The sequence below is a fragment of the Spermophilus citellus genome, assembly GCF_964194105.1.
Source record: "Spermophilus citellus genome assembly, chromosome: 9".
Classification (NCBI taxonomy): domain Eukaryota; kingdom Metazoa; phylum Chordata; class Mammalia; order Rodentia; family Sciuridae; genus Spermophilus; species Spermophilus citellus.
Genome location: NC_138191.1, coordinates 14,418,842 through 14,445,591, shown reverse-complemented (window position 1 = coordinate 14,445,591; position 26,750 = coordinate 14,418,842). Strand labels below are relative to the sequence as shown.

The 26,750-nt window shown below is 41.2% G+C and overlaps 1 protein-coding gene across 1 annotated transcript in view; it reads right to left on the bottom strand.

The window, feature by feature from the left end:
* Positions 1–26,362, bottom strand: part of LOC308655441 (uncharacterized protein) — a gene marked incomplete at both ends in the record, with an annotated part of 42,055 nt that extends 15,693 nt beyond the window's left edge. Inside the window, 6 exons of the mRNA XM_081305568.1 lie at positions 34–172; positions 1,169–1,312; positions 2,262–2,488; positions 16,333–16,443; positions 19,583–19,789; positions 26,155–26,362. Of these exons, the coding sequence (XP_081161694.1) occupies positions 34–172; positions 1,169–1,312; positions 2,262–2,488; positions 16,333–16,443; positions 19,583–19,789; positions 26,155–26,362 (1,036 nt within the window). The remainder of the gene's footprint in view (positions 1–33; positions 173–1,168; positions 1,313–2,261; positions 2,489–16,332; positions 16,444–19,582; positions 19,790–26,154) is intronic.
* Between the last annotated feature and the right edge of the window lie 388 nt (positions 26,363–26,750).

The window sequence follows — 26,750 nt, the reverse complement described above, 5'->3', positions numbered from 1 at the left end:
TCCTCTGCTGCTCCACAGATCAGGGGCACCTACGCTGGCTGACAATGAACTGCTCCATGTTTTCCTTCTGCTGGTTGGCAGTCTTCAGACGCTCAGCTGTGCTCTCAAGGAGCTTCTCCTGTTTGGATACTTGGGCTCGCAGATCCAGGAGCTCCCTCTTCATTGACTCATCCTGGGGAAGAAGGACAAGCTCTCAGACAACATTTTGGAGACCAAACATATCCAGTTCTTTGTGGTTCCTACCAATCAGAAGTAGAACTCTATAATATTCTCAGCACTTGCAGACTGAGTCTCCTTCATTATAGCTTCTCAATCCCTCAGTTCAGAACAGTTAGAAAAAAGACCACAGGTAGGAATGTTGAGAACCTGAAAGCCCCCAATCAAGGATCAAGGAGACCCTGACTCCAGACCCACAGCAACTCCCAACTGTGAACAAGACCTCCAAATCAGTCCTTGCAGAAGTTTTTTCTCACCCTTCTTCTCCCATCCATGCAGGACTTGGAATTTCAGAGATACTATGTCTGGGACACAGGGCTACCTGATGACAGTGTTCACATTTCAAAATGTCTGTACGAATCTGAAGATGGTAAAGTGCTTCCTTGTAATTAGCATAGTTTTTCCCCAAACATAACAGTTACATTAATATGGAAATAAAAACTAGGGAGCGGATCCAGATACTAGCCCACCCAAGGCAGGACAATTCTTTAGGGGCTCTACCTTTTCCCCAGACTGGAACAGAGATAAAAGGTGTGTTGGGATTCTAGGAGCATGACTGAAAGAAGCTGCAGGATCACAGTGACTTCCTTTGATCTTTTGACCAAGAAGCCCTGAGGAATGGAGAAGCTTCAAAGGCCCCTGAATTTTAGCTCAAACTTCAGATTTATTGGAAGCAGATATTTATAGATTACCAGGGCATCTATGTCTGTGCTTCTCCATTTCCTTTTCTTCTCTTTGAATTATTATCTTGGAGTTTGGGGTGTGAGGACAAAGTAAGGTAATCAGAGCTTCAATGAAAACATCCACCAGGGGTCTCCCTCCAGGATGCTATATTAAGATCCAGCACAACCTATGTAGCTCCTGACCCTCAGAAAGCCCTGGAACTGAGAATACAGAATCTCATGGGGCAGAAGAACAAAGCTTATACCAGAAGACAACACTGGCCTCTTACCACTTTGCCAGGCAGCCCAGGGCCGTGGAAGCTTGGTAAAGCTGCTCTCCAGAACTTGGTCAGGAGCGAGGCTGACTCATCTAGGATGTGCTGCAGGGCATGAGCACTGCTTCTTAGCTCATGGAAACATTTGCTGCTTGGTGCCTGTGGAAAGGTGGGAGGGAGCCATGGACATCACTGAAGTTGAGACATATCAGGGCTCATGACATTGCAGCCCTGCACAAGACTCAAGCTTCCTTTGTTGATGAGGCACAAAGCAGGGGCTGCTTGAACCTGGAAAACCCTAGCTCATCCCTTTGAGGTCCCAGGACTTAAGTGTGGCTCCTTTTACCTGGAATGACTCCTCACATGGACACCCTATATAAGGCTGTCAAAGCTCATTCCCATGTCATGTCCTCTACAGACCTTTTACCTTCCTCGCATGCAATAAAAGACCCCTCTGCACCAGTGAACTTGAGGCACAAGAGGTGACTTCTCACATTGGGCCTGTGGCCCCTTAGTTGGTTTATAAATAGGGGTCTGTGTCTTGCCCTGAAGTGGGGGTTACCTGGATGCAAGGCTCTGTCTATACATCCATGGGTCTTTGGTGGCTCAGACAGCACAGCCATTGGCCCTTGTTGTCTCTGAACAGAGATGCACTCTGAGAAGCATTTGCAGATTGCCTCCCTCCCATTGCCAGGTTCTTACTCTTTCCACATATAAGGATGCAAATCCCTCACTACCTGTCCATCTGACTGATTTTAATCCACATGGGCCAGCATGACTGTAACAGATAATGAACCATGAGACAGTGCTGATTTCAACATCATACAGGCATCAACTCTTAACAAATACTTTGCTGAGGATTGTGGCAACACTGCACAGATATCTCTGTGGCTCTGAGGGAGAATATCTAGTTGGCTTCCTGTACCACAGAGTAGAACATAGAATGAATCAGGAGATAGGGAAGCAAGGGCTTGGCTAGAATAATTGGAAGATGCTTTCTCTGTCATTGGGAGATGCAGGCCACAAAAGTAAATAGAGGAGAAGAAACTAGAATTAAGGGCAAAGGGCACAAAGAAAGGGTGAACCCAGGAGCTACTGGTGTGACTACCTCTGAGCTCTGAGCTTCAAGGCCCAGGAAGTTGCATGTGGGCCTCAGGAGAGACTGGATCTTTTCAACCAGCTGTTTCCCCTCCCCAATCTGCTCTCTGAGAGCAGTATAGTCATCGATGTGGCCTATGATGTGGCAGCCATGCTTGTTGGCGAAGGAGCCATCCATAGAATCACCCTCTAGCTTCAGAGAGTTCTTCATTCCTGAAGGATCATTTGAATCCAGCTCTGAAAAAGAAAACCACAATAATAAGGATCTGCTGTTATTCATCATAATATCCTCAGTTCTCACCAGTGCAGAGACAGTGAGAGCGCCCAGGTTCAAAAAAGGCAGCCTTCAGAAATGCAGGGTGGCTCAAGCCCGTAGACACCTTTTGGTTTCTTTATTTTTATAATCTTTCTTACATCATTACATAATGATAAACTTTCCAGAAGACAAATTTTGTTTTCATTGACAAGTGGGCTATTCAGGACAATATTACAAACATGAAAGTTTTCTGGATAGAAAGGCACAGACAAGTGAATAAGAATGTGTACAGGGCAATGACCAAAAGAGAGCAAAAGGACAACTGTGGCAAGAAGAAGAATGAGAAGAAAGGCAGCCACAGAGGAGTCAAGGAACATGGACGATGCTTTCTCTGTCAGGAAAAAGGATGTCGCACACAGAAAATTTTCTAAATTCCCATGACACACAGAGGACCAACAGCTATTTGCATTAATAATTTTCCTTCATTGTGTCCAAGCCCTTTAGTTGTCATATTTATACCATTTGTCCTGGTGACAATGACAGTATCTGAGCCAGGAGAAGAGAAAGAAGAGCTGTGGAGGACCAGAGTTAGAAATCTATGCCAACACCCCAAATACAGAGGAAATACCTGAATCTAGGGAGTAAAAACAACCAGTGTCAAGGACATCACAAACAGCCTGCATCCCATATCATGCACAGTCTAGCCTTCACCACACAAGATCTAAGGTGCCAGGACTTCCTTCTCATATCATTAGCGTATATATGTCACATAGAAAAGCAAAAGTTAACAGATGGATATGTTTCTATTATTTAGGAAAAAAATGTTTGATGGATGGATATTCCACATGAATGTAACTTCCAGTAAAAACTTGTTAGGTACAGTTTCATAAACCACCTTTATGTATAATTTTCTATGTGCTTTCTAGTATAATGCCTTGTAGTGAAACTTCAATATGCACAAAATCACATACATATATAAAATACATATACATATGCATACATGTGAAATATGTATATGTTAAAATATTTATCAAGGGCTAGGGTGCAGTTCAGTGGTAGAATGAAGAAAAAGAAACCACTCTATAGAGTATGGCAGGTCTGGCACACATAGAAGAACTTGGGTTCAAATTCTCTGTATTACAAAAGTTCATCAAAATGTAAACTATCAATAAAAGGAGTTCCTGCTAAGAGGAGAGTGGGTCAGAGCCAGGTTCCAGTTCAGGCCTCTGGGGCTGGGAACAAGAGGAAGAGCAGGGACTGAGCCATGCTGCTGCATCTCAGCTGGTACATGGGAAAACAGTGACAGGGAAGCCCTATCAAGAGGAAGTGAAGAGGAGACTCAACACCACACCCACCATGGCAGCTACAAAAGGGCAAGGCAGCAACCTAATGTATGCTGAGCACTTCCTGCCAGCTGGGTACTGTGCTTAGCAGTTTACAGATATCTCTTACTTACAGGCCACAATAAAAAGTCCATGAAATAGTCCACTTTCATCTGACACCTGAGGTCATTATCTGAAAAATGTGTATTCAGCGCCACAGAGAAAATAAGGATTAACATGACCCAAGAATATTTGGCATGAGAATGTCAAGGCTCAGACTTAGAGAAACCTGAGCAGACGTGATTGAGGATATGGCCATGGAGGTGATTGGAGAGCATGAATCAATTGGTGTCCCCAAAAGACAAAACAGAAGACACAGAGTGGAATGTTGTGTCAAGAGGCTGGGGAGTGGGACCTCTGTTAACACTCAAATTAAAACTAGGGAGGCAAGATAGAGGCTGGATATTGAAGAGAGCCAGAGAAATCTGGTGAATATGCTTATCTGAAGAGGCAGGCAAGAGACTGGGGCATAAGTGGATGTCTACCACGTGGAATAAATGTGCCTGCCACCCAGCACATTCCCACAGCCCTGGTTTCCTTAGGGACAGGAGCATTGTGCCACATACTGAGGTCCCCCTAGGTGAAGAAAAGGAAGCCCTTCTAGAGAGTGTGGAAGGTCTGTGATACTGAGAGGGAGCCTAGTGAGGTGGAAGGAAGAGCAACTAAAAAGCCAAGCACCTGATTAGGTCTCTAAGCCCTGTAAACCCAGCTTGTCTATTAATGTCTCAGTGCCCCTCTTTGCCAGTTGGATCATATAAAATATAAAAATGTAGTAAAACCTGTCCTACTATAAATGACATTGGAAAACACAGGCTCCAGGCCAGTATGTGTCTACCACCTATAGCCAAACTTCCACAGAAATTTGTTTTTGCCTTTTTAGGTTTCATAATGATTTTCTTACCTATATTTCTTTTTTTAAGATTAGAACTGTGTAGTTGTACATAGTAGTGGGTTCATTCGGACAAAATCATACACACATGCAATTTGACTTCAGTTCATGATTGCCCCCTTCCCTCTCTCTTTTTTCTCCCATTCCCCCTAACATTTCCCAAATCTTTTTCATCTACTCTACTAAACTTCTTTTTGCTCATCTATTAATTGATATTTGATTGCTTCTTTCTACCTATGCATAAAGGTGGCGTCCCCTGTGGTATATTTATATGTCCACGTAACAACTTTTTAAGAATTCATTCTGGGGCTGGGGTTGTGGCTTAGTCGAGAACACTTGCCTCAAATGCCTGAGTCCCTTTGATCAATCCTAAGCACCAGGTTAAAAATATATATAAATATATTGTGTTCATCTATAACAACAACAAAAAACAATCATCTGCATTGCCTCCCCTTACCCATCTCTGCACTCTGCCTCACAATCTTCTCCATTACTGCTCTTTCCTTTATCTGTATGATATCCTATCCTGCCCTCCCCATTTCCTTTGTTTTACTCTAGTTTCTGCATGAGAGTAAACATTCAAGTTTTGAGTTTTTTGTGTTTGGCTTATTTCACGTAGCATGATATTCTCATTGCTATTCATTTACCTGTAAATGTCATTATTTCATTTTCTTTTATGCCTTTGAAGAACCCCAGTGTGTGTGTGTGTGTGTGTGTGTGTGTGTGTGTGTGTGTTTACACACATATCATATATATGTGTCAGAATTATAAAATTTATTTATCTATTAAGGTGATTCCATAATTTAGCTATTATGAAATGTGCTGCTATAAACATTGAGGTAGCTGTCACTGTAGTATGATGATTTTAGAAGTTTTGGCAAAATACCAAGGAGTGGGCAGATCCTCATAGGATGTTTACATCTCTAGTTTTTTGATGAATCTCTATAGTGGTTTCTGGACTTGTACTAGTCTGCAATCCCCTTAACACTATACAAGTGTACATTTTCCCCACAACCTTGCCTGCATTTTTTTTATGTATATTCTTGAACATTGCAATTCTGGAGTGAGATAAAATTTTAGTATTGCTTTCATTTGTTTTCCCTAATTGCTAGTGATGTTGAACCTTTTCTCATCTATTTGGCTATTTGTAATTTTTTTGTTAAGAAGTTTCTATTTCATTTTTTCTATTGCCCATTTATTGATTGGGTTATTTGGGATATTTTTGTATGAAGTGCTTTGAGTTATTTATATATTTGGGGTATTAATCCCTAATCAGATGAGTAGCTGACCAAGATATTTTTCCCATTCTGTAGGCTCTCTCTTCACACTCTTCTTTCTTTCCTTTGCTGGGAAGAAGTTTTGTAGTTTGATGGCGTCCCACTTATTTATTCATAGTTTCAGTTCATGTACTTTTGAGGAAGCTGGTGCCAGCAATAATATGTAGAATGTTGGCCCTATGTTCTTTTCTAACAGTTGTAAGTTTTCTGGTCTAATCCCTAAGTGTTTGATCCATTTTCATTTGAGTTTTGTGCAGGGTGAGAAATAGGGTTTTAGTGTTATTTTTCTACATAGTTATCCAGTTGTCCCAGAACAATTTATTAATAAAAAGGCTCATTTCTCCAATTTATATTTTTGCACCTTTGTTAAGTACCACAGGGCTCTAAGTATGTGGATTTGCCTCTGTCTTCTATTCTGATCTATTGGTCTTTGGGTCTATTTTTGTGACAATATCATGCTTTTTGTTACTAGAGCTCTGCAGCATCACTTATTGTCGGGTGTTTTGTATTTAACAGTGGTACCAATAATAAAAAACAAACTGAAATAGAAAATTAGTTCAAGAATTAGATAGTAGGAGACAACTATGTAGGCTAATATATTAACATCCAAACTTGAAGTGGTGGGAATTACAATATATATATATATTTAGGAATACAGTATTTTTCTTTTGGCAGAGCTATTTTTGTTTAATACTTTTACTTTATTTATTTTTAATAATAATATAGGATACCATGGAAAGGGGTGTCGAGTGGTTGTATAACATTCCCTCTCTGCATTTCGGAAGCCTATGATTCCTTGTGGTCTATGTACCACCTACAATCCATACACATGTACAGTCTGTTGCCACCTGGAGGCTGTTAGCAGCTATAAGCAATGCAGCAGAGGAGCTGGCTCCTTATTGTAAATCAATTGTATAAAACTGTGAAGAGAGATCGGGTTTATAATCCTTATATTTTCCACATACTACAGAGGCAAATTGGACATTCCTCCTGATATAATTGTGTTCTATGTCCCTAGGGAAATGAATAGATGTCCTCAGAAATTAAACTGACTGGAGGTTTCCAGCAGCCTCATGTCAATCCAGGTCAGGCTCAGGAAGAACTGGATACAAGAGGGCCTGCTGCCCACTACTGTGTTCTCCACACACTCTCCTTGAAAATTCCTCATTGTCACCACGATCTGCTTCAGTTTTCTCAAAATTTCTTCAATCTGACTGTTTGGCTCCATCACCCTGAGAACACACCTCATCATACTCTCATTACTGGTGTCTAGATTCTTCCACTCTCCTCCTCACTACCTTCTCTGGTTGTGAAGTCCCCCAAAGATCAACTCTCCCGTCAGGTTTACTTTTGTTAAGATACAGCTGCACAGTGTTACCCATACTGGCCTCACACTCCTGGCCATGAGAGAACCTCCTGCTGGGACCACTGAGCCCAGCCTCACTAGCCTTCTAACTCACTGTCCTGCTCTTACCATGTTCCCTCTCTGCTTGTGAAAACTGTATTCCTACATCCCCCTGAATAATTCCAACTCCCCATCTTGCATTTGAAGTCCTCATTCCTGGCCCCACAAGGTTATCCAACATCACATCCCAACACTCCCATACACCATCCTTCCTTGTCAGGCTGTCTCCTCCCTGACTCTCACTCTGCTTCACAGTCTTCTAGCAATCAGGTCTTTGTCTACAGATGCTGCTCCCTGCCTCTCATGTACTGTGTGTCCCCAAGTCTCAGTTCATCCATCATTAATCATCTGTCACTGAAGACACTCAGTAACATGCATGAGAGATCCTCTTGACCTGAAGGAGAAAGTATCTTAAACCAATATACCTGTTTGTGAAAGCAATGGTGAAACAGAGAAAAAAGGAGATTAGACCTGGAAGGATTGAAAATGGCCACTGACACAAGAATCTCTTCATGGACTCTTGGCAACGTGGACAGTTTCTTCACAAAGGTCTTGTATGCCATGCTTACTACCAGCCACTCTATCATTACATAATTTTGGTGGGAAGGAGAACTCCTTTTATATGTCCAACCCCTGACATCCTGGCCCATTCCTTTTCATGAAATCCTATTTAGTCTCATTATATCAAAAACAAATCTCCTCCCCTTCAATCTACTTCTTTCAGTTCCTTGAGGCTGGATCCCTGAATCATTCTGTACAATATTTTTTTCCACTGTGTCTAAACCTCCAGCCCCTCCTTATATAGTGTCTATTATGAAAAGTGGCCAAATCTGTGAAGTCCCTTGGGAAAGTCTCACCTTCCCACAAGGATATTACATTTAAACTACCTTGAACTCAGACTGAAGGGCTTTGGGGTAATTTAGTATCAAGGTGGCTGTAGCTCAATGTAGACTCGCTCTCTCTACCACTTCTGTGAATGACCACAGAGCCAGGTCTACCCTCTAGGTCATCTGCAATAAATATTTTAAATCGGGTTAGAATTTTGTCATGTTTTCTGTTGCCTGCTTTTAGCAGGGAGGAACCCTGCTGACATTTTTCAAGGCTCACAGTAGAAGATCCTCTACAACTATTGGAGCCATTTATCAAATTCTGAAAGTATTGTTACATGCCATTAGTGGGCAAGATGGGAAAGTCCTCAACAAAATATCAAGTTGTAGCTTAGTTATATTCATGTTGTTTCTGCAGGGCTTTCTGTGTACACAGAGGATAGGTCTGAGTAGAGAGGTCAGCACCACTACTGTAGTTACAGCTGTGTCCTGTTCACAATATACACATTAGGGTCAGAGAACCCACACAGGATGAATATTTGTACAATTAGAATGCTCTTTTTCTTCATTTCAGATTCATGTATAAAGGTGACTGTGTCCAGCTCTATTTGGAGGGAATGGATGAGGCACTGGCTCTTCCCAGGGACAAAGTATACTGATTAATAGCTCAACAACCCATGTGAGAGGCCTTATGAATTCTTTGTTCCAGGGAAGCAATGTCCCTGTTTCTGTTTGAAATTGTCTCAAAAACATTTGTAACATACAGAATTAGGAATGGGTGAACACCCAACCCAGCCTCATCTTTGAAAGATCAGGCTGCACAGCAGTAAAAATATGTTGGCTGAGGAGTCAGGCAGACATGGGCCCTGTGTTCCCACCACACACTAGTGGAGATTTGGGGGCAGTGACCATGCTGAATCTCAGTGTCCGCAGCACTACTGTAGAGACACCACCAACTGTGGACAGTGTCTCTTGAGGATTTAATGGAGTAGTCTGTATACAGAGATCACCTGGCAGTGGTTATAGTTCACCACACGTATTGTATTTCTGTTTCTCAATGTTGTGACACTGAGATTAAACCTTTGCATCACTGCACCTCAGTGGAAATGGGAAAAAGAAAAACATGGTCACACCTGAAAAGGCACTGACTAAAGCAAGGGTTGGGAAATAAATTTAGTCAGTCAATTTTACTATAAAACATTCGGATACAGGGAGACATCCCAGACTTCTGCTCTTCCTAAAAACTGATTTAATGAGTAAAGACTCAAGAATTTCAAAAGTTTATCTGAGGAAAAGTTGAACTCTACCTTGAGAGAGAGGAAAGAAGAATATATTTTTTTTCTCTACATGCTCTATAAAGCTACTATCACTCAGGGCTCTTGTTCAACAAGAGTGACAATCCTGGAACTTGTGGAGAGAAATGCTCTCTGCTGTCTGAATAACTGGGCCAGTTCCCCATCATGTACACTGGCCATTGACAATTTACATGAGAACATAACTCTCAGACAGAACAGATGATTCAACATGTAATCTCTGGAGGAAAGAATCATTTGTGCTCCTTTGGGTTGAAAACTACAGCAATGTATGGTGGACCAGAAACAGGAATGATTGATTGAAGGATAGCCTTCTCAGAGGAAGCTGAGAAACTAAGTCAACACTCAAGAACCATAAGAGACTTCCATATGATTTTTGAATATTCTATCTCATGAAAAGAAGAGAGGAAATCATTAGAAAATAAATGCAATTTCCAAGGACACTGCAGAAGGAATGATTTAACCCCTTTAAAGACTGAGGTCTGACCAATCCCTCCTGGAACAAGTTGTAGTGATGTCTGTGAGGTGCTTCTAATCCCCTCCTCCGAACTCCAGTCTACTCGCAACTATGGCTGGCACAGTGCAGACCAGGATTAAAAATAAACTGACCTGGCAAGAAAAATAGCAAAGCTTCAGATCTACCTGACCTCTACACCTGCTGGGAAACAAACTGGGTCTCCTGGCTCTGCAGGCATATGTCTCAGCCTAGATAGTGGAGTTGAGTGCAGAGAATTTGTGATTTACCAGAGAGACAAGTTGCATTCATCTGAATTAGGATAAAAGTACTCACTGGTTCCATCCACAGTAGAGCTGACTTTAGGCTCATGTGATGGGAACACAGAGCTTCTGACAAGTTCTTGTGTGTCACATGAATCAGGATGACCAGCGTCCCCAAAATATTTTTCATCCAGCTGGAGGTCATTCTCTTCCTCTTCCTCCAGTTCACTGTTGAGACTGCTGGCACAGCTGAGGCAGGGAAGAACAAAAGATGAAATCATGGTGGTTTAGAAATTACAGTCTCCCAGCTGGTCCCGATTCAAAGCTGAAGGGTGGAGTCCCAAACAGGTGCCTCCCTTCAAAAATGATTCAAAAAACCATTTTCATCTCAAGGACATAGTTTAGGTGCCATGGTATGAGAGAGAGACCAAGGGCCACCATTGCTCAGTGTACTGATAACAAGATAACAAGCTCAAGAGGAAGAGGGCACAGCTCTGCCTATAAGGTACAGTCACAGAAGGATCACACAATGAGAAGCATAGCAGGGGCCAACCTTGTGCATAAAGCATGGTGAATTTTAGACACAAGTGTCTGATCCATAGTCTCCTGAATTGAAGAGTCTCAGAGACATTTTGCCTTCTTTGCACATCCATATTATGACATGATATCATTTTTGTTCTATCTACTTTTCTTGCTATGGAATACCTGTTGATGAGCTCAGGCTAACAGTACAGAAATGATTTTTGGATCTCATCCTGAGTTTGACCTTTACAAAGGGAACACATGATGTATTTAAGATCTAGAAGTGCCCAAGGCTGCTCAGTTCTTCTTGAGCAGACTCACTCTTACAATACCATAAAGAAGACAGAGAACTTTGCTAATGGGTTCCATCATCTTGGATAGAATCAACAACTTCACTGCAATCAGCACTCCTACTGTGCCTTTAAGAAACTTTGACTACATTTGACCTTATGCTCTGTACTTTTAGGATTCCTGCACCCCTTTTATTTTACCCATTTTTTTCTAGCCCCTGGTCATTCATTGTTACCTGAAATAAAGTGACTCTTCTTTATTACTGTCCTCATTGTCATGGTGTTCTGTAAACATATTCAGAAATGTAGAAGTCATTAAATAACTCCACTTTACTCATTCCAGTACAGACACCTCCCTCAGAAGAAGACATAATTTATGTATATATAATTCAGGGAGCAACTAAAGGACTTAACCTGGAAGAACTCACATGTTGAGTTTAAAGAAATAGTCTGAGATGCTATGCTGATCCATCATGCACAACGTCTCTGACTGGGTGGATCATTATTATGGAATGCTCTTCATGTAACTGGACAAAGTCAAAATGCATTTTGGTCTCCTGAGCCCTGGATACTCTTCCAGGTTCTTCTGGATTTCACTAACTGCAGCTTCCTTCCTTCCACAAAGCTCATTCCAAGACTTAGTGGCTCTGGGCCCCCTCACAATTCTCAAACAGAACCAGTTTCATTCTCTAGGAAGAGGATTAAAATACCTGAGCCTCATTTTTCTCAATACTAGGGATTATTTTTAAGGATCTCAAAGTTAACTTTGGCAGTGTACTAGAAGGAAATTCCTCTTTCAGAACTTTTCTGGTATAAACCAACATTTCCACCACCTGATTCTAGCATTGTAATGTAAGCAAGATTAACCATTTCAATGTTCTCTCTTTTTTTTTTTTTTTTTTTTTTTTTTTTTTTTTTTTGGTACTGGTGATTGAACTTAGGGGCACATGACCACTGCACTACATCCCCAGGCCTATTTTGTATTTTATTTAGTGATAAGGTCTGAGTTGTTTACTGCCTTGCTTTTTCCTGAGGCTGGCTTTTTAAATTTTTTAAATTTATTTTAGTTTTAGGTGGACACACAATATCTTTACTTTTTTTTATGGTGCCTAGTGTTGAACCTAGTGCCTCATGCATGCTAGGTGACTGTCCTACCACTTGAGCCACATCCCATGCCCTCTGACTTGGCTTTAAACCCAAGATCCTCCTGCCTCAACCTCCTGAGCAGCTGGGATTATAGGCTTGTGCTTGTAATCAAAGGATCAAACATGAGCAAGAACACTGTAGGAGAGATCAGTTGTCCTAGGTTGTAAGAATAAGGTCATGCAGAGCCCTGATATGCACACACATAAATGGTACCTGTGAGTAGGTTACAGTCTCTACAACTTCCCTGCTCTTGTTAGTTCTAGGTTTACCATCCTGAATTTGTCACTGGACCCTCAGAAGTATAATTAATAGGAGTGCATTTGTGTTTTAATGGGGTAGTCATGAGCTGCAGCTAGACAAAGGGAGACTTCATGCTCACCCAAGGGATCAGCACTGAAGCACGGGGGCTGGTGGATATCTGATGATTCAGAGTGACTGGGGCAAGTGTTACAGCCCTCATTCAATACGTCCTGCAGGATTTCTTTCTCCTCCTGTGGGGCTTGTCTCAGACTGGAGGGATAAAGAGTATGATTAAATGAGAGTAGTAAATATGAGTCCCAGTTGGTCTAAATAGAGGCCTAAGGGAGTGGTCACAGAAGGGCAAGAGGGTACTCCTTTCAAAGAGAAAGAAAATGATCCTCCTAGGATGTGGGCAGGGTGCACATGTCTTCATGACAGGAGATAGGAAGAGGGGCTCAATCTACTGACTAGAAAAGAGCTGAGGACAGAGACTCCACTCTCCCTGTGTGATACAACCATGAGCCACAGCATACACAGAAAATGGACTTTATGTGTGTGTGTGTGTGTGTGTGCATGCATTTTTATATGTGTGTGTGTGTGTATGTGTATTCCCCCCACCCAAGGCTATGACATTCCTGCCAAAAAGTCTTATCAACCAGAAAGAAACCAGATTTATATCTCATACTCAATGGACCCATACAAGACAGGAGATGTAGATTCTGTGAGGTAAACAAACAAACAAACAAACAAACAAAAAACAAAACATTCAGTTAGTTTGATTACTTCTAGTTGGATACAGACAGGAACGACAGAGAAAAGAAAAACACCTCCTTAAAAGATGGACTTTTTCCGTGATTGAGGAATGCCGTCATACCAGCAGCTTGTGTTTGCCTTTGCATGTGAATAGTGTGGACACTTTGTATCTCTTGGTTTGCTCATCTGGGGACCCTCCTCATATTTAACCCATCCTCTTCCAGGCTCTTAACACTCATTGTTACCTGGGAGCCAGCAAGTCCTGTTCTTTTCCACTCTCCTCCTCTGCACCACTCCCTGAAATCAAATTCAGAAACATCTAGTCAGTCAATGAGTAGTTTCTACATCACTCACTACAAACACAGGGGAAGCCTGAACTGAATGGAGAATCATTAGTCCCAGACCTTTACCAACACGGCTGTTATATGTCTGTGGATCTGATATGGTACAAGAGAATACTGTTAAAAAAGGTTTGAGCTATTCTTGAGGATGAAAAGGCATTTTCATGTCTCCAGTAGAAATCAGTAACTAGGAATTAACCTATGCCCACCCTACACTTCCCTATAAACTAAAAGTTGCTGTAGTCTTTGTGTTTCATTATTCATTATTGTGTTTTCATTATTCCATTGTTAGTAAACTGAAGGCAAAATAACAATATATTACTTCTGGAAATGATGGATTTCCTTTTGATGAAAGAAAAGAGGAGAAAAAAATTTGGAGAAAATCTTTTTCGGAAGCCTTCGGGACTGCCTTATTTCACAAAGCATGATAGTCTCCAGTTCCATCCATTTACTGGTGAATGATATAATTTTATTTTTCATTATGGCTGAGTAGTATTCCATTTTGTATGTATACCAAATTCTTTATCTATTCATCTGATGTAGGACACCTAAGTTGGTTCTGTAGCTTGACTATTGTGAACTGAGCTGCTATTAAATATTGAAGTGGCTATTTCACTGCGGTATGCTGATTTTAAGTTGTTTGGGTATAAAGTGAGGAGTGGGATAATGGGGTCAAATAGTGGTTCCATTCCACGTTTTGTAAAAAAGCTCCACACTGCTTTCCAGAATGGTTGTACCAATTTGCAATTCCACCAGCAATGTATTAAGTGAATCTCTTTCCCCACATCCTTGCCATCATTTACTGTTGCTTTTATTTTTAATATTTACCATTCTGAGTGGGGTGAGTGAATTCTCAGTGTACTTTTGATTTACATTTCTCTAATTGCTAAGATTTTAAATACTGCAACCTCTGGATCAACCAAGTTTAGGCAGCTTTTCTGATCTCAGGTTTTTCTGTACTAAATCTGTGTTTCTTTGTGTTCTCCCCTCCATTTGTGGGGAATCTTTGCTGCTTTCGGTACCCATGTGGCAGGTGTGTTGGCGTCTATATATTCTTATTCTTTGTTTTTGTACTCAATTTTCTGATTCCCTAGTCCAATTGAATGTACACTATTATATTTTGTGAAATTCCTTTTTCATCAACCTCAGTAAGTGGATATATTCCTGCTGCTGTGCTCATGAGACAAGGTAATGCAGCTTTCCAATATCTCACCATCTTCTGGTCTTGCAATACAGCTTTTTATCCAGGGTGATTGCTCATCAGTTTTAACACTTTTCAGGTTGATGCCATCCCATTTGTGGATGTTTGATTTTATTTCTTGAACTTTAGGAGTGTACTTAAGGAATTCAGTTCCTGAGCCTCGATGTTAGAGTGTTGGGCCTACATGTTCTTCTGGTAGATGCAGGGTTTCTGGTCTACTTCAAAGGTCTTTGATATGCTTTCAGTTCAGTTTTAAGAGAGAGGGACTAAATTTCATTTGACCACATATGGATTTCCAGTTTTTCCAGCACCATTTGTTGAAGAGGCTATCCTCAGCACACTATAGTGATATAGTCACATCAATGTTTTTAGCAGCACAATTCACAATAGCTAAGCTATGGATTCAACCTAGGTTTTGATATATATATATACACAAACATGTATTGCTCAGCCATAAAGAAGAATAACTTTATGATATTTGCCAATATATGGATGAATCTGGAGACTACCATGCTAAGTGGATTAAGTCAATCTCCCCAAATACAAATATCACATGTTTTCTCTGACATTTGGAAGCTAATCTACACTAAGGAGGGAAGAGGGGAAGAATACAAGTTCCAGGTATTAGACAAAGGGAAATGAAGGAAAAAGAGTACCGTAAGGAAAGGAAATGAATGGTAAGAAAAGGAATGAACCTGACATAATTTTGCTGTGTACATATAGAAACACAATGCAGAGAATGTCACCTTTATGTACATCAAAAGCCTGGGGTCCTAATTAGATTAAGATATATTCCATGCTTCTATATGATATCAAAATGGGCTCTACTCTCATGAATAACTAAAAAGTAATAAAAAACATAATAAAAAATGACACTTTAATTTGCATGTTTAAGTTAACAATCCAGGGGGCTGGGTTTGTGGCTTAGTGGTAGAGCACTCGCCTCGCATGTACAAGACCCTGGGTTCGATCTTCAGCACCACATAAAAATAAATAAGTGAAATAGAGGCATTATGTCCAACTACAACTAAAAAAAATATTAAAAAAAGATAACAACCGAGGTTTGAGTTAGACTTGTTCCCTATGAAAACCCCCAGAGAGAGATCTATGTGCTAGTAACTTAGGAAAGACTCATTCCCAGCAGAAAGAGGTAATGAAGTCAAGGAAATCAGGCACAGAAGGCAAAAAAGTCTAGAAAGTATAGAATTTATGGGAAGGTAGCATGTGTCTGAAAGATGCTCTTCATAAGGTTGGGACCCTAATCTGACTGGGCTTCCCTGTGTCAGTTATCAAGAATATTAGGAGACCAGGTGTGAGAACAGAGCAGAGTTCAGAATGTAAACAGGAAATGTAGATGGAAGGGCAGGTCAGGGCTACAAGGCCATGGGAAATACAGATAAGACCCAACAGAGGCTCCATCTGCTGTTGGAGACAAGCACAGGTGAAGAGAAATCACTGCAGAAGGATGAGCTCCAGTCTTATAGAGTTAAAAGGAGTCAAGTGCATCCCAGAGCCAACATACCTGAAGCCTGAAGGCCAGGGAATCTGCATGCTAGTTTCCTCTTGCTCATCAGATTTTTTCTTATAATTATCCTTTGTTTGCAGACAACTGTGGCATCATTGAGGACATGCTCTGTAAGTATGTGCAAGTAAGACAGGATTTGTAAAATCCAATAGCACCCAGATATATTTGCCCAAAACTAGAAAATCAGAGTGGAGGTAGGTTGTGCTTTGGGGAAGAAAGAGATAATAAAAATCAAGCAAAATCAAAGGAGAAACAAACACATTATTAAAGAAAGGAAAACTCATCCTAAGGAATTAAAAAGTATTCATAATAATGATATACTTCATGTATACCCATTATATATGATAAAGCACATGTATAAACAATGGGTAATACACACAAGAGGGATCTCTATATTTATCTGATGGACAACTGCTCCTTTGGGCTCTTGATTCCACCTGTGCATGGGAAACTTGCATCTATGATATGTATGGGCTCACATGTCCACTCAAAGGCCCTTGGGCCTTCTCTGAAGAAGTTGAAAGGAAAAGAGGGTTCAGTAACAATCCCAATTCTTCCTTTGCTAACCACTCCTGGACAACCCATTTTTTATGTCCCTGCAAATTGACCCAACCTAGCGACCCAGGCACAGTGACAGAAATCATGTGTCCAATGGACATGTCATCTTTTGTACATGTGCCTAGGTATTCTTGGGTGGGTGGTGCCCATACAAAAGTTCCTAAAATAAAGTAATCCAATTGACAAAGAGGGCTTTGAAGTAACAATGTGTTCATGTTTATTATCCAAATATGATTAATCTTAGTTACATTTTCTGGAGAGAACATTCTACAGAGACACCAGGGCATGGGACAAAAAAAGGAATTTACTGATCTTGATCCACAGGCAGAAAAGATCATGAATAGAAATGGTGAACATCATATTTTTCTTTGCGGGGGGACACCAGAGATTTAACTCAGGGGACTTGACCACTGAGCCACATCCCCAGCCCTATTTTGTGTTTAATTTACAAACTGGGTTTCACTGAATTTCTTAGCACCCCACTGTTGCTGATGCTGGCTTTGAATTCATTCTCCTATCTCAGCCTCCTAAGCCACTGGGATTTTTGGCCTGAGCCCCATGCCAAGCACAGTGGACATACTTTAAAAACAGAATCAGTCAGAGTCTCTGAAGTGCTCATGATGTGCTCCCTCTTAATTGCAACCTACATGCAAACATATGGCTGACACAGAAAAGGCAACAATGAAATAAACCTGACCAGGCCATAGGAAAACAGCAAAGGTTAAGATCCACCTGACCTCTGTACCTACTCTGAAACAAAATGGGTCTCCTGCCTCTACATGCATATATCTCAGCCTACACAGTAGAGTTGAGTGCAGAGAATTTTTGCTTTCTCAGGGAGACAAGTTAGATTCATCTAAATTATGATAGGAGTACTCACTGGCTTCATCCACAGCAGAACTGACTTTAGGCTCAGCTGATGGGAAGACAGAGCTTCTGACAAGTTCTTGTGTGTTAGATGAATTAGGATGATCCGAGGGTAGAAAATAAGTTTTCCCCAGCAGGAGGTCATCCTCTTTCTCCTCCTGCAGTTCACCATTGGGATTGCTGAGTCAAGGAAGAATAACAGAAAAAAATCAAGCTGGTTTAGAAGCTACAACCTCCCAGTTGGTCCTGATTTAAAGATGAAGGGTGGAGTCCCCAAACAGATCCCTCCCTTCAAAAGTGATCCATAAAATTATTTTCATCTGATGAACATAGTTCAGGTGCCATGGTATGAGAGAGAGAGGGAGAGCACCAGTGTCCAGTGTACTGGCCAGATTACAAGCTGATGAGAAAGGAGGCTCAACTTCATCTATAAAGTACAACTACAGAAGGATCATACAATGAGAAGCAAAGCTGTAGTTGAACCTAGGGCAGGACTGAAATTGACACTTACATATAGATGGCCAGCAAATACAGCCTGGTACATGAGAGAGTGCCCAAAGAATGTGTGCCTTCTAGTACCTTTTCTATCCATTTTTTTTTTGATATAATACTTTTTTTAGGCGGGGGGGAAATGGGTAGAAAGGGAGCATATTTCTGCTTTTCTTGCTATGACATACCTGTCTGCGATTATCAGGCCATAGTATAGAAAGATACTATGCCTCTAATTCTGATTATTCAACTTAAAAATAAACAAGTGATTTTTGTTAAAAGGAAGAAATGCCCAAGACTGACTGTGCAGTTCTTCTCAGTCACAATCACTGTACCAGCACCAGGAAGATAAAAGATAACCTGGCTAAAGGGCTCCATCACACTGGGCTTAGTCAACATCACCACTGCCAACAGTAGTCTTTTTTACATTTGGTCATCAAATGTGTCTACTTTTGACCTCATGGTCTATTCTTTCAGGTTATCCTTAACCCCTTATTTTGCCCTTTCTTACAATCTCCAGATTATTTGTTGTTACCTGGAATTCAGTGAATTTTGGTCTTTTTCATCATCATTTTCATGGTTTTCTGCAAACAATTCAAAAACATCCAGGAGTCATTACATAGTGCTGTTTCACCCATCTCAACACAGAGCCCATGTGGGTTCTTCAGTCACCTTGGCTAGACAGGAATAAGATCTGCAGGAAATCTTGAGAGTTATTGCAATTTAGATCAGGAATGAGCAGAAGAAGGAGTCATGGAAAATGGAGTGGGCTAAGGGGTGAAGACAAAATGACTCCAGACCTGTTTGGGTCTGCCACCTACAGCCCAGATGAAGTTCAGTTGTCATAATCTTTCCCATCAGTTTTCACAATTTTCCTCTGTGTGTACAAGATAAGAATCCAGGGTTGACTTAGTCCTGTTTGCCAAGGAGGGTCCAAGAAGGAGCCATGTGCCAGAAGAAAGAGGCAGCGGAGTCAAGGAAGGTGGTTAGATCAAAAGTGTGTGATTCCAGGGAAGGTGGCATGTGTCTGAAAGATGCTCTTCATGGGATTAGGACCCCCAATTAAGCTGGGCTTTCCCATGGCAATTACAGGGAATATCAGGACAGCAGATGTAGGAACAGAGCAGACTTCAGAATGCAAACAGGAAGTGGAGATGGAAGGGCCTCTCAGGGTGGGAGACCATAAAATAGAGACATAAGACCAGACAGTCTCCATCTGTTTTGGAAAGAACCAATGGTGAAGAGAAAACACAGCAGAAGGAGCTACATCCTCATAGAGAAAGCTAAAATGGGAAAGTGCATCCCAGAGCCACAGGAGCTGTCACCACTCTACCCGAAGCTTGAAGTCCAGGGAATCTGCATGCCATTCTCCACTTGCAGAAGAGTTGTTTTCTTTTCATGATCTTCTCTTTCAGGACACTCATGGTATCAGTGAGGACATGCAGCTCACATCCAGGTGTTTTGACAGCCAAGCCTCCAAGGGCATCACCCTCAAGCTTGGGAAGGTTCTGCAGTTCAATGCAAGTATCCAAATTCAGTTCTGAAAATAAAACAGGAACTATTATCCTGTGACACAACTATTGAACCAAAAGAGTCACCTAATCAAGAAAGCAGCCTTGCACAAGAAAGTCTAAGTATTGATGTGTAGCTTATAGAGACTGATACTTTCAGGGCTGGGGTTGTAGCTTGGAGTTAGAGCACTTGCCTCAAATGCATGAGGCCCTGGGTTCTATCCTCACTACCACATAAAAATAAAGACATTGGGACTGATGCTTTCATTTTGTTGATGATTCTGGCATATCCAGTATGATAAACTTGACAGGAGGCAAGAGTGCTTCCAATTCTTGAAAATATTCAAGAAATATGGAAGTTATACACACCTATAGCTCCCTAGTATAAAAGGCAATAATAACACTAGAGATCTAGACAGAGCTTTTAATCAGATAGAGATTATCGAAGTTAAGCAAAATCATAGTAGAAGGAAAACTATATGAAAGTAGAGAACTGGGGAAGAATCATCCTTGGAATATTTTAAATCTTACTCTGACTGACTTATTTTATATACAGGCATTATTACTAATAGAACTACTGTATATGCCTAACATATAATGGATACATCTGATGAACAGAAAATTATGAACATTTCCATGTGGGATTGTATAATATCAATATTCTGGCCACTAGAAGTCATAAATAATTTAGAAACATGAAGAAAAAAAGAGAGACGTTTGAAAAGCAGATGTTCAAAAATTCCCTGTGAGACACCAGAACACTATCATCCAACTGAGCCTGTAGGCTGAGTCTTGACTGGGATTGTGGGATCATCCTAGAGAGTTCAGCATGAAGAAAAGATGGTGAACCTCCCTAAATTATCACATGTGCTTCAAGAACTACACACCAGTGACACACACTGAGCCCATGCCAGGGAGTGCTCCACATGAGGGACAGGTGTTTCTTCTCTTGCATGACCCTCAGAGGTTTGTAATGAGTGCAAGGTTGCCCACATCTGTCAGGTGAGTGTTGGTACCTGACATGAGAACCAGAGGCGCCAGAAGCTGATATTGAGGGAGACAGAGAATCAAGATGAACACAACCCAGATTAAGGGGGCAGGAGAGACTGAAACTCAGTCTTCACATCTGAGCAGAATTGAGTCCTTGTGAGGACACTGGCAACATGGCTGTGGAGACAGACGAATGGAGAGGATGGACTCAGTGTGGAATCATCAGGGAGACCAATTTGTGCACTTTCTGTGTGAAGGTGTCACATTAATTCAAAGAGATGAGGAAAGGAGAAAAGTGAGCTGGATATGTCAGGACACAGACTTGTGGGCCCAGGATTGATACTATTACTGAAAAAATTGCTCTATATCAAATGAAAATATCTTTTGTGAAATTATATTTATCAAATATCCAGAAGTTATCTGAGAATTTGAGATTACAGAGTCAAAGTTTTTATTAAAAATTTTTATTTTTATTGAACTGGTACTATGGAAGTTATTTTAATAAACAATGAAAGAGATGAAAGCACCTAAGATATGCACTTGGTAAAGGCCAGCCCAGGACCTGAGAGTGTATCTAACCCTAGGCCCCAGGCTCCAGCTCACATCACTATATCAGAGAATCGCGGCTTTCAGTCTGACCGAGAGAACATGCTTCTTCACAGTAAAGGAAACAATTAATAACGTGAAGAGAGAGCCTACAGAATGAGAAAAGATTTTTACCACATGCACCTCAGACAAGAGTATTCAATCCTCAGGATGTATTAAGAACTCGAAAAACTAAAAACCCAAAAGAAAAACAAAACATTAAATAACCCAATAAACAAATGGGCAAAGGACTGAACATGCACCTCACAGCCGAAAAAATACTAATGGCCAAAAGATACACGAACAACTCTTTATCACTCTAGCAATTAGAGAAATGCAAATAAAAACTACACAGAGATTCCATCTCACTTGAATTAGAATGGCAATTATAAAGTAACAATAATGTTGTTGGGGAATGGAGTGAGAAAGGTTCTCTCATACATTTTGGGTAGGACTGAAAATTAGAGCAGCCACAATGGAAAGCAGTATGAAGATTCCTTAGAAAACTTGGAATGAAACCACCATTTGACATCATCAACAGATGAATGGATAAAGAAAATGTAATGTATATAGAGAATGGAATATTACTCAACCATTGAGAAAAATAAAACAATGGCATTTGCCAGTAAATGGATGGAACTGGAGATATCATGCTAAGTGAAACAAGCCAATCCCAAACACCAAAGGCTATATGTTCTGACTTGTAGATGCTAACCAGAAACAAGGGAGGTTGGGGAAGGGAATAATAGAAATCTACTGTATTGGACAAAGGAAAATAAAGGGATGGGAGGGGAGAGAGAAACAGGAAAGACAATAGAATTAACTGGACCTAACTAGCCTTAACTAGCCTTGTATTTGAATACATGACTAGGGTAAATTCACATCATAAACCAAAAGAGCAGGATCATCGACAGGATAAGTTATACTCTACTAATGTGTAATTTGCAAAATACATTCTACTGTCATATGTTACTAAACAAGAACAACAACAACAAAGGCAGGTGTCCAGAAAAGAGTGTCCCTGAAGAAAAATCATCCACTTAAGATGGATTTGAAGAAAAAAATGAGTTCAAGGCTATTTTCTCAGTATTATTAAACTCCATCACTGTTTGTAGAGAGGACATTCTATTGAGACTCAATGATGTGATTGAAATAAAAAGATTTCTTGATCTCTCTCCCCAGGGAGGAAAGATCATGGAAAGAATATAAGATACCATGGAAAGGGGTGTCGAGTGGTTGTATAACATTCCCTCTCTGCATTTCGGAAGCCTATGATTCCTTGTGGTCTATGTACCACCTACAATCCATACACATGTACAGTCTGTTGCCACCTGGAGGCTGTTAGCAGCTATAAGCAATGCAGCAGAGGAGCTGGCTCCTTATTGTAAATCAATTGTATGAAACTGTGAAGAGAGATCGGGTCCATAATCCTTATATTTTCCACATACTACAGAGGCAAATTGGACATTCCTCCTGATATAATTGTGTTCTATGTCCCTAGGGAAATGAATAGATGTCCTCAGAAATTAAACTGACTGGAGGTTTCCAGCAGCCTCATGTCAATCCAGGTCAGGCTCAGGAAGAACTGGGTACAAGAGGGCCTGCTGCCCACTACTGTGTTCTCCACACACTCTCCTTGAAAATCCCTCATTCTCACCAGGATCTGCTTCAGTTTTCTCAAAATTTCTTCAATCTGACTGTTTGGCTCCATCACCCTGAGAACACACCTCATCATACTCTCATTACTGGTGTCTAGATTCTTCCACTCTCCTCCTCACTACCTTCTCTGGTTGTGAAGTCCCCCAAAGATCAACTCTCCCATCAGGTTTACTTTTGTTAAGATACAGCTGCACAGTGTTACCCATGCTGGCCTCACACTCCTGGCCATGAGAGAACCTCCTGCTGGGACCACTGAGCCCAGCCTCACTAGCCTTCTAACTCACTGTCCTGCTCTTACCATGTTCCCTCTCTGCTTGTGAAAACTGTATTCCTACATCCCCCTGAATAATTCCAACTCCCCATCTTGCATTTGAAGTCCTCATTCCTGGCCCCACAAGGTTATCCAACATCACATCCCAACACTCCCATACACCATCCTTCCTTGTCAGGCTGTCTCCTCCCTGACTCTCACTCTGCTTCACAGTCTTCTAGCAATCAGGTCTTTGTCTACAGATGCTGCTCCCTGCCTCTCATGTACTGTGTGTCCCCAAGTCTCAGTTCATCCATCATTAATCATCTGTCACTGAAGACACTCAGTAACATGCATGAGAGATCCTCTTGACCTGAAGGAGAAAGTATCTTAAACCAATATACCTGTTTGTGAAAGCAATGGTGAAACAGAGAAAAAAGGAGATTAGACCTGGAAGGATTGAAAATGGCCACTGACACAAGAATCTCTTCATGGACTCTTGGCAACGTGGACAGTTTCTTCACAAAGGTCTTGTATGCCATGCTTACTACCAGCCACTCTATCATTACATAATTTTGGTGGGAAGGAGAACTCCTTTTATATGTCCAACCCCTGACATCCTGGCCCATTCCTTTTCATGAAATCCTATTTAGTCTCATTATATCAAAAACAAATCTCCTCCCCTTCAATCTACTTCTTTCAGTTCCTTGAGGCTGGATCCCTCAATCATTGTGTACAATATTTTTTTCCACTGTGTCTTATCCTCCAGCCCCTCCTTATATAGTGTCTATTATGAAAAGTGGCCAAATCTGTGAAGTCCCTTGGGAAAGTCTCACCTTCCCACAAGGATATTACATTTAAACTACCTTGAACTCAGACTGAAGGGCTTTGGGGTAATTTAGTCTCAAGGTGGCTGTAGCTCAATGTAGACTCGCTCTCTCTACCACTTCTGTGAATGACCACAGAGCCAGGTCTACCCTCTAGGTCATCTGCAATAAATATTTTAAATCGGGTTAGAATTTTGTCATGTTTTCTGTTGCCTGCTTTTAGCAGGGAGGAACCCTGCTGACATTTTTCAAGGCTCACAGTAGAAGATCCTCTACAACTATTGGAGCCATTTATCAAATTCTGAAAGTATTGTTACATGCCATTAGTGGGCAAGATGGGAAAGTCCTCAACAAAATATCAAGTTGTAGCTTAGTTATATTCATGTTGTTTCTGCAGGGCTTTCTGTGTACACAGAGGATAGGTCTGAGTAGAGAGGTCAGCACCACTACTGTAGTTACAGCTGTGTCCTGTTCATAATATACACATTAGGGTCAGAGAACCCACACAGGATGAATATTTGTACAATTAGAATGCTCTTTTTCTTCATTTCAGATTCATGTATAAAGGTGACTGTGTCCAGCTCTATTTGGAGGGAATGGATGAGGCACTGGCTCTTCCCAGGGACAAAGTATACTGATTAATAGCTCAACAACCCATGTGAGAGGCCTTATGAATTCTTTGTTCCAGAGAAGCAATGTCTCTGTTTCTGTTTGAAATTGTTTCAAAAACATTTGTAACACACAGAATTAGGAATGGGTGAACACCCAACCCAGCCTCATCTTTGAAAGATCAGGCTGCACAGCAGTAAAAATATGTTGGCTGAGGAGTCAGGCAGACATGGGCCCTGTGTTCCCACCACACACTAGTGGAGATTTGGGGGCAGTGACCATGCTGAATCTCAGTGTCCGCAGCACTACTGTAGAGACACCACCAACTGTGGACAGTGTCTCTTGAGGATTAAATGGAGTAGTCTGTATACAGAGATCACCTGGCAGGGGTTATAGTTCACCACATGTATTTTATTTCTGTTTCTGAAATGTTGTGACACTGAGATTAAACCTTTGCATCACTGCACCTCAGTGCAAATGGGAAAAAGAAAAACATGGTCACACCTGAAAAGGCACTGACTAAAGCAAGGGTTGGGAAATAAATTTAGTCAGTTAATTTTACTATAAAACATTCGGATACAGGGAGACATCCCAGACTTCTGCTCTTCCTAAAAACTGATTTAATGAGTAAAGACTCAAGAATTTCAAAAGTTTATCTGAGGAAAAGTTGAACTCTACCTTGAGAGAGAGGAAAGAAGAATATATTTTTTTTCTCTACATACTCTATAAAGCTACTATCACTCAGGGCTCTTGTTCAACAAGAGTGACAATCCTGGAACTTGTGCAGAGAAATGCTCTCTGCTGTCTGAATAACTGGGCCAGTTCCCCATCATGTACGCTGGCCATTGACAATTTACATGAGAACATAACTCTCAGACGGAACAGATGATTCAACATGTAATCTCTGGAGAAAAGAATCATTTGTGCTCCTTTGGGTTGAAAACTACAGCAATGTATGGTGGAACAGTAACAGGAATGATTGATTGAAGGATAGCCTTCTCAGAGGAAGCTGAGAAACTAAGTCAACACTCAAGAACCATAAGAGACTTCCATATGATTTTTGAATATTCCATCTCATGAAAAGAAGAGAGGAAATCATTAGAAAATAAATGCAATTTCCAAGGACACTGCAGAAGGAATGATTTAACCCCTTTAAAGACTGAGGTCTGACCGATCCCTCCTGGAACAAGTTGTAGTGATGTCTGTGAGGTGCTTCTAATCCCCTCCTCCTAACTCCAGTCTACTCGCAACTATGGCTGGCACAGTGCAGACCAGGATTAAAAATAAACTGACCTGGCAAGAAAAATAACAAAGCTTCAGATCCACCTGACCTCTACACCTGCTGGGAAACAAACTGTGTCTCCTGGCTCTGCAGGCATATGTCTCAGCCTAGATAGTGGAGTTGAGTGCAGAGAATTTGTGATTTACCAGAGAGACAAGTTGCATTCATCTGAATTAGGATAAAAGTACTCACTGGTTCCATCCACAGTAGAGCTGACTTTAGGCTCATGTGATGGGAACACAGAGCTTCTGACAAGTTCTTGTGTGTCACATGAATCAGGATGACCAGAGTCCCCAAAATATTTTTCATCCAGCTGGAGGTCATTCTCTTCCTCTTCCTCCAGTTCACTGTTGAGACTGCTGGCACAGCTGAGGCAGGGAAGAACAAAAGATGAAATCATGGTGGTTTAGAAATTACAGTCTCCCAGCTGGTCCCGATTCAAAGCTGAAGGGTGGAGTCCCAAACAGGTGCCTCCCTTCAAAAATGATTCAAAAAACCATTTTCATCTCAAGGACATAGTTTAGGTGCCATGGTATGAGAGAGAGACCAAGGGCCACCATTGCTCAGTGTACTGATAACAAGATAACAAGCTCAAGAGGAAGAGGGCACAGCTCTGCCTATAAGGTACAGTCACAGAAGGATCACACAATGAGAAGCATAGCAGGGGCCAACCTTGTGCATAAAGCATGGTGAATTTTAGACACAAGTGTCTGATCCATAGTCTCCTGAATTGAAGAGTCTCAGAGACATTTTGCCTTCTTTGCACATCCATATTATGACATGATATC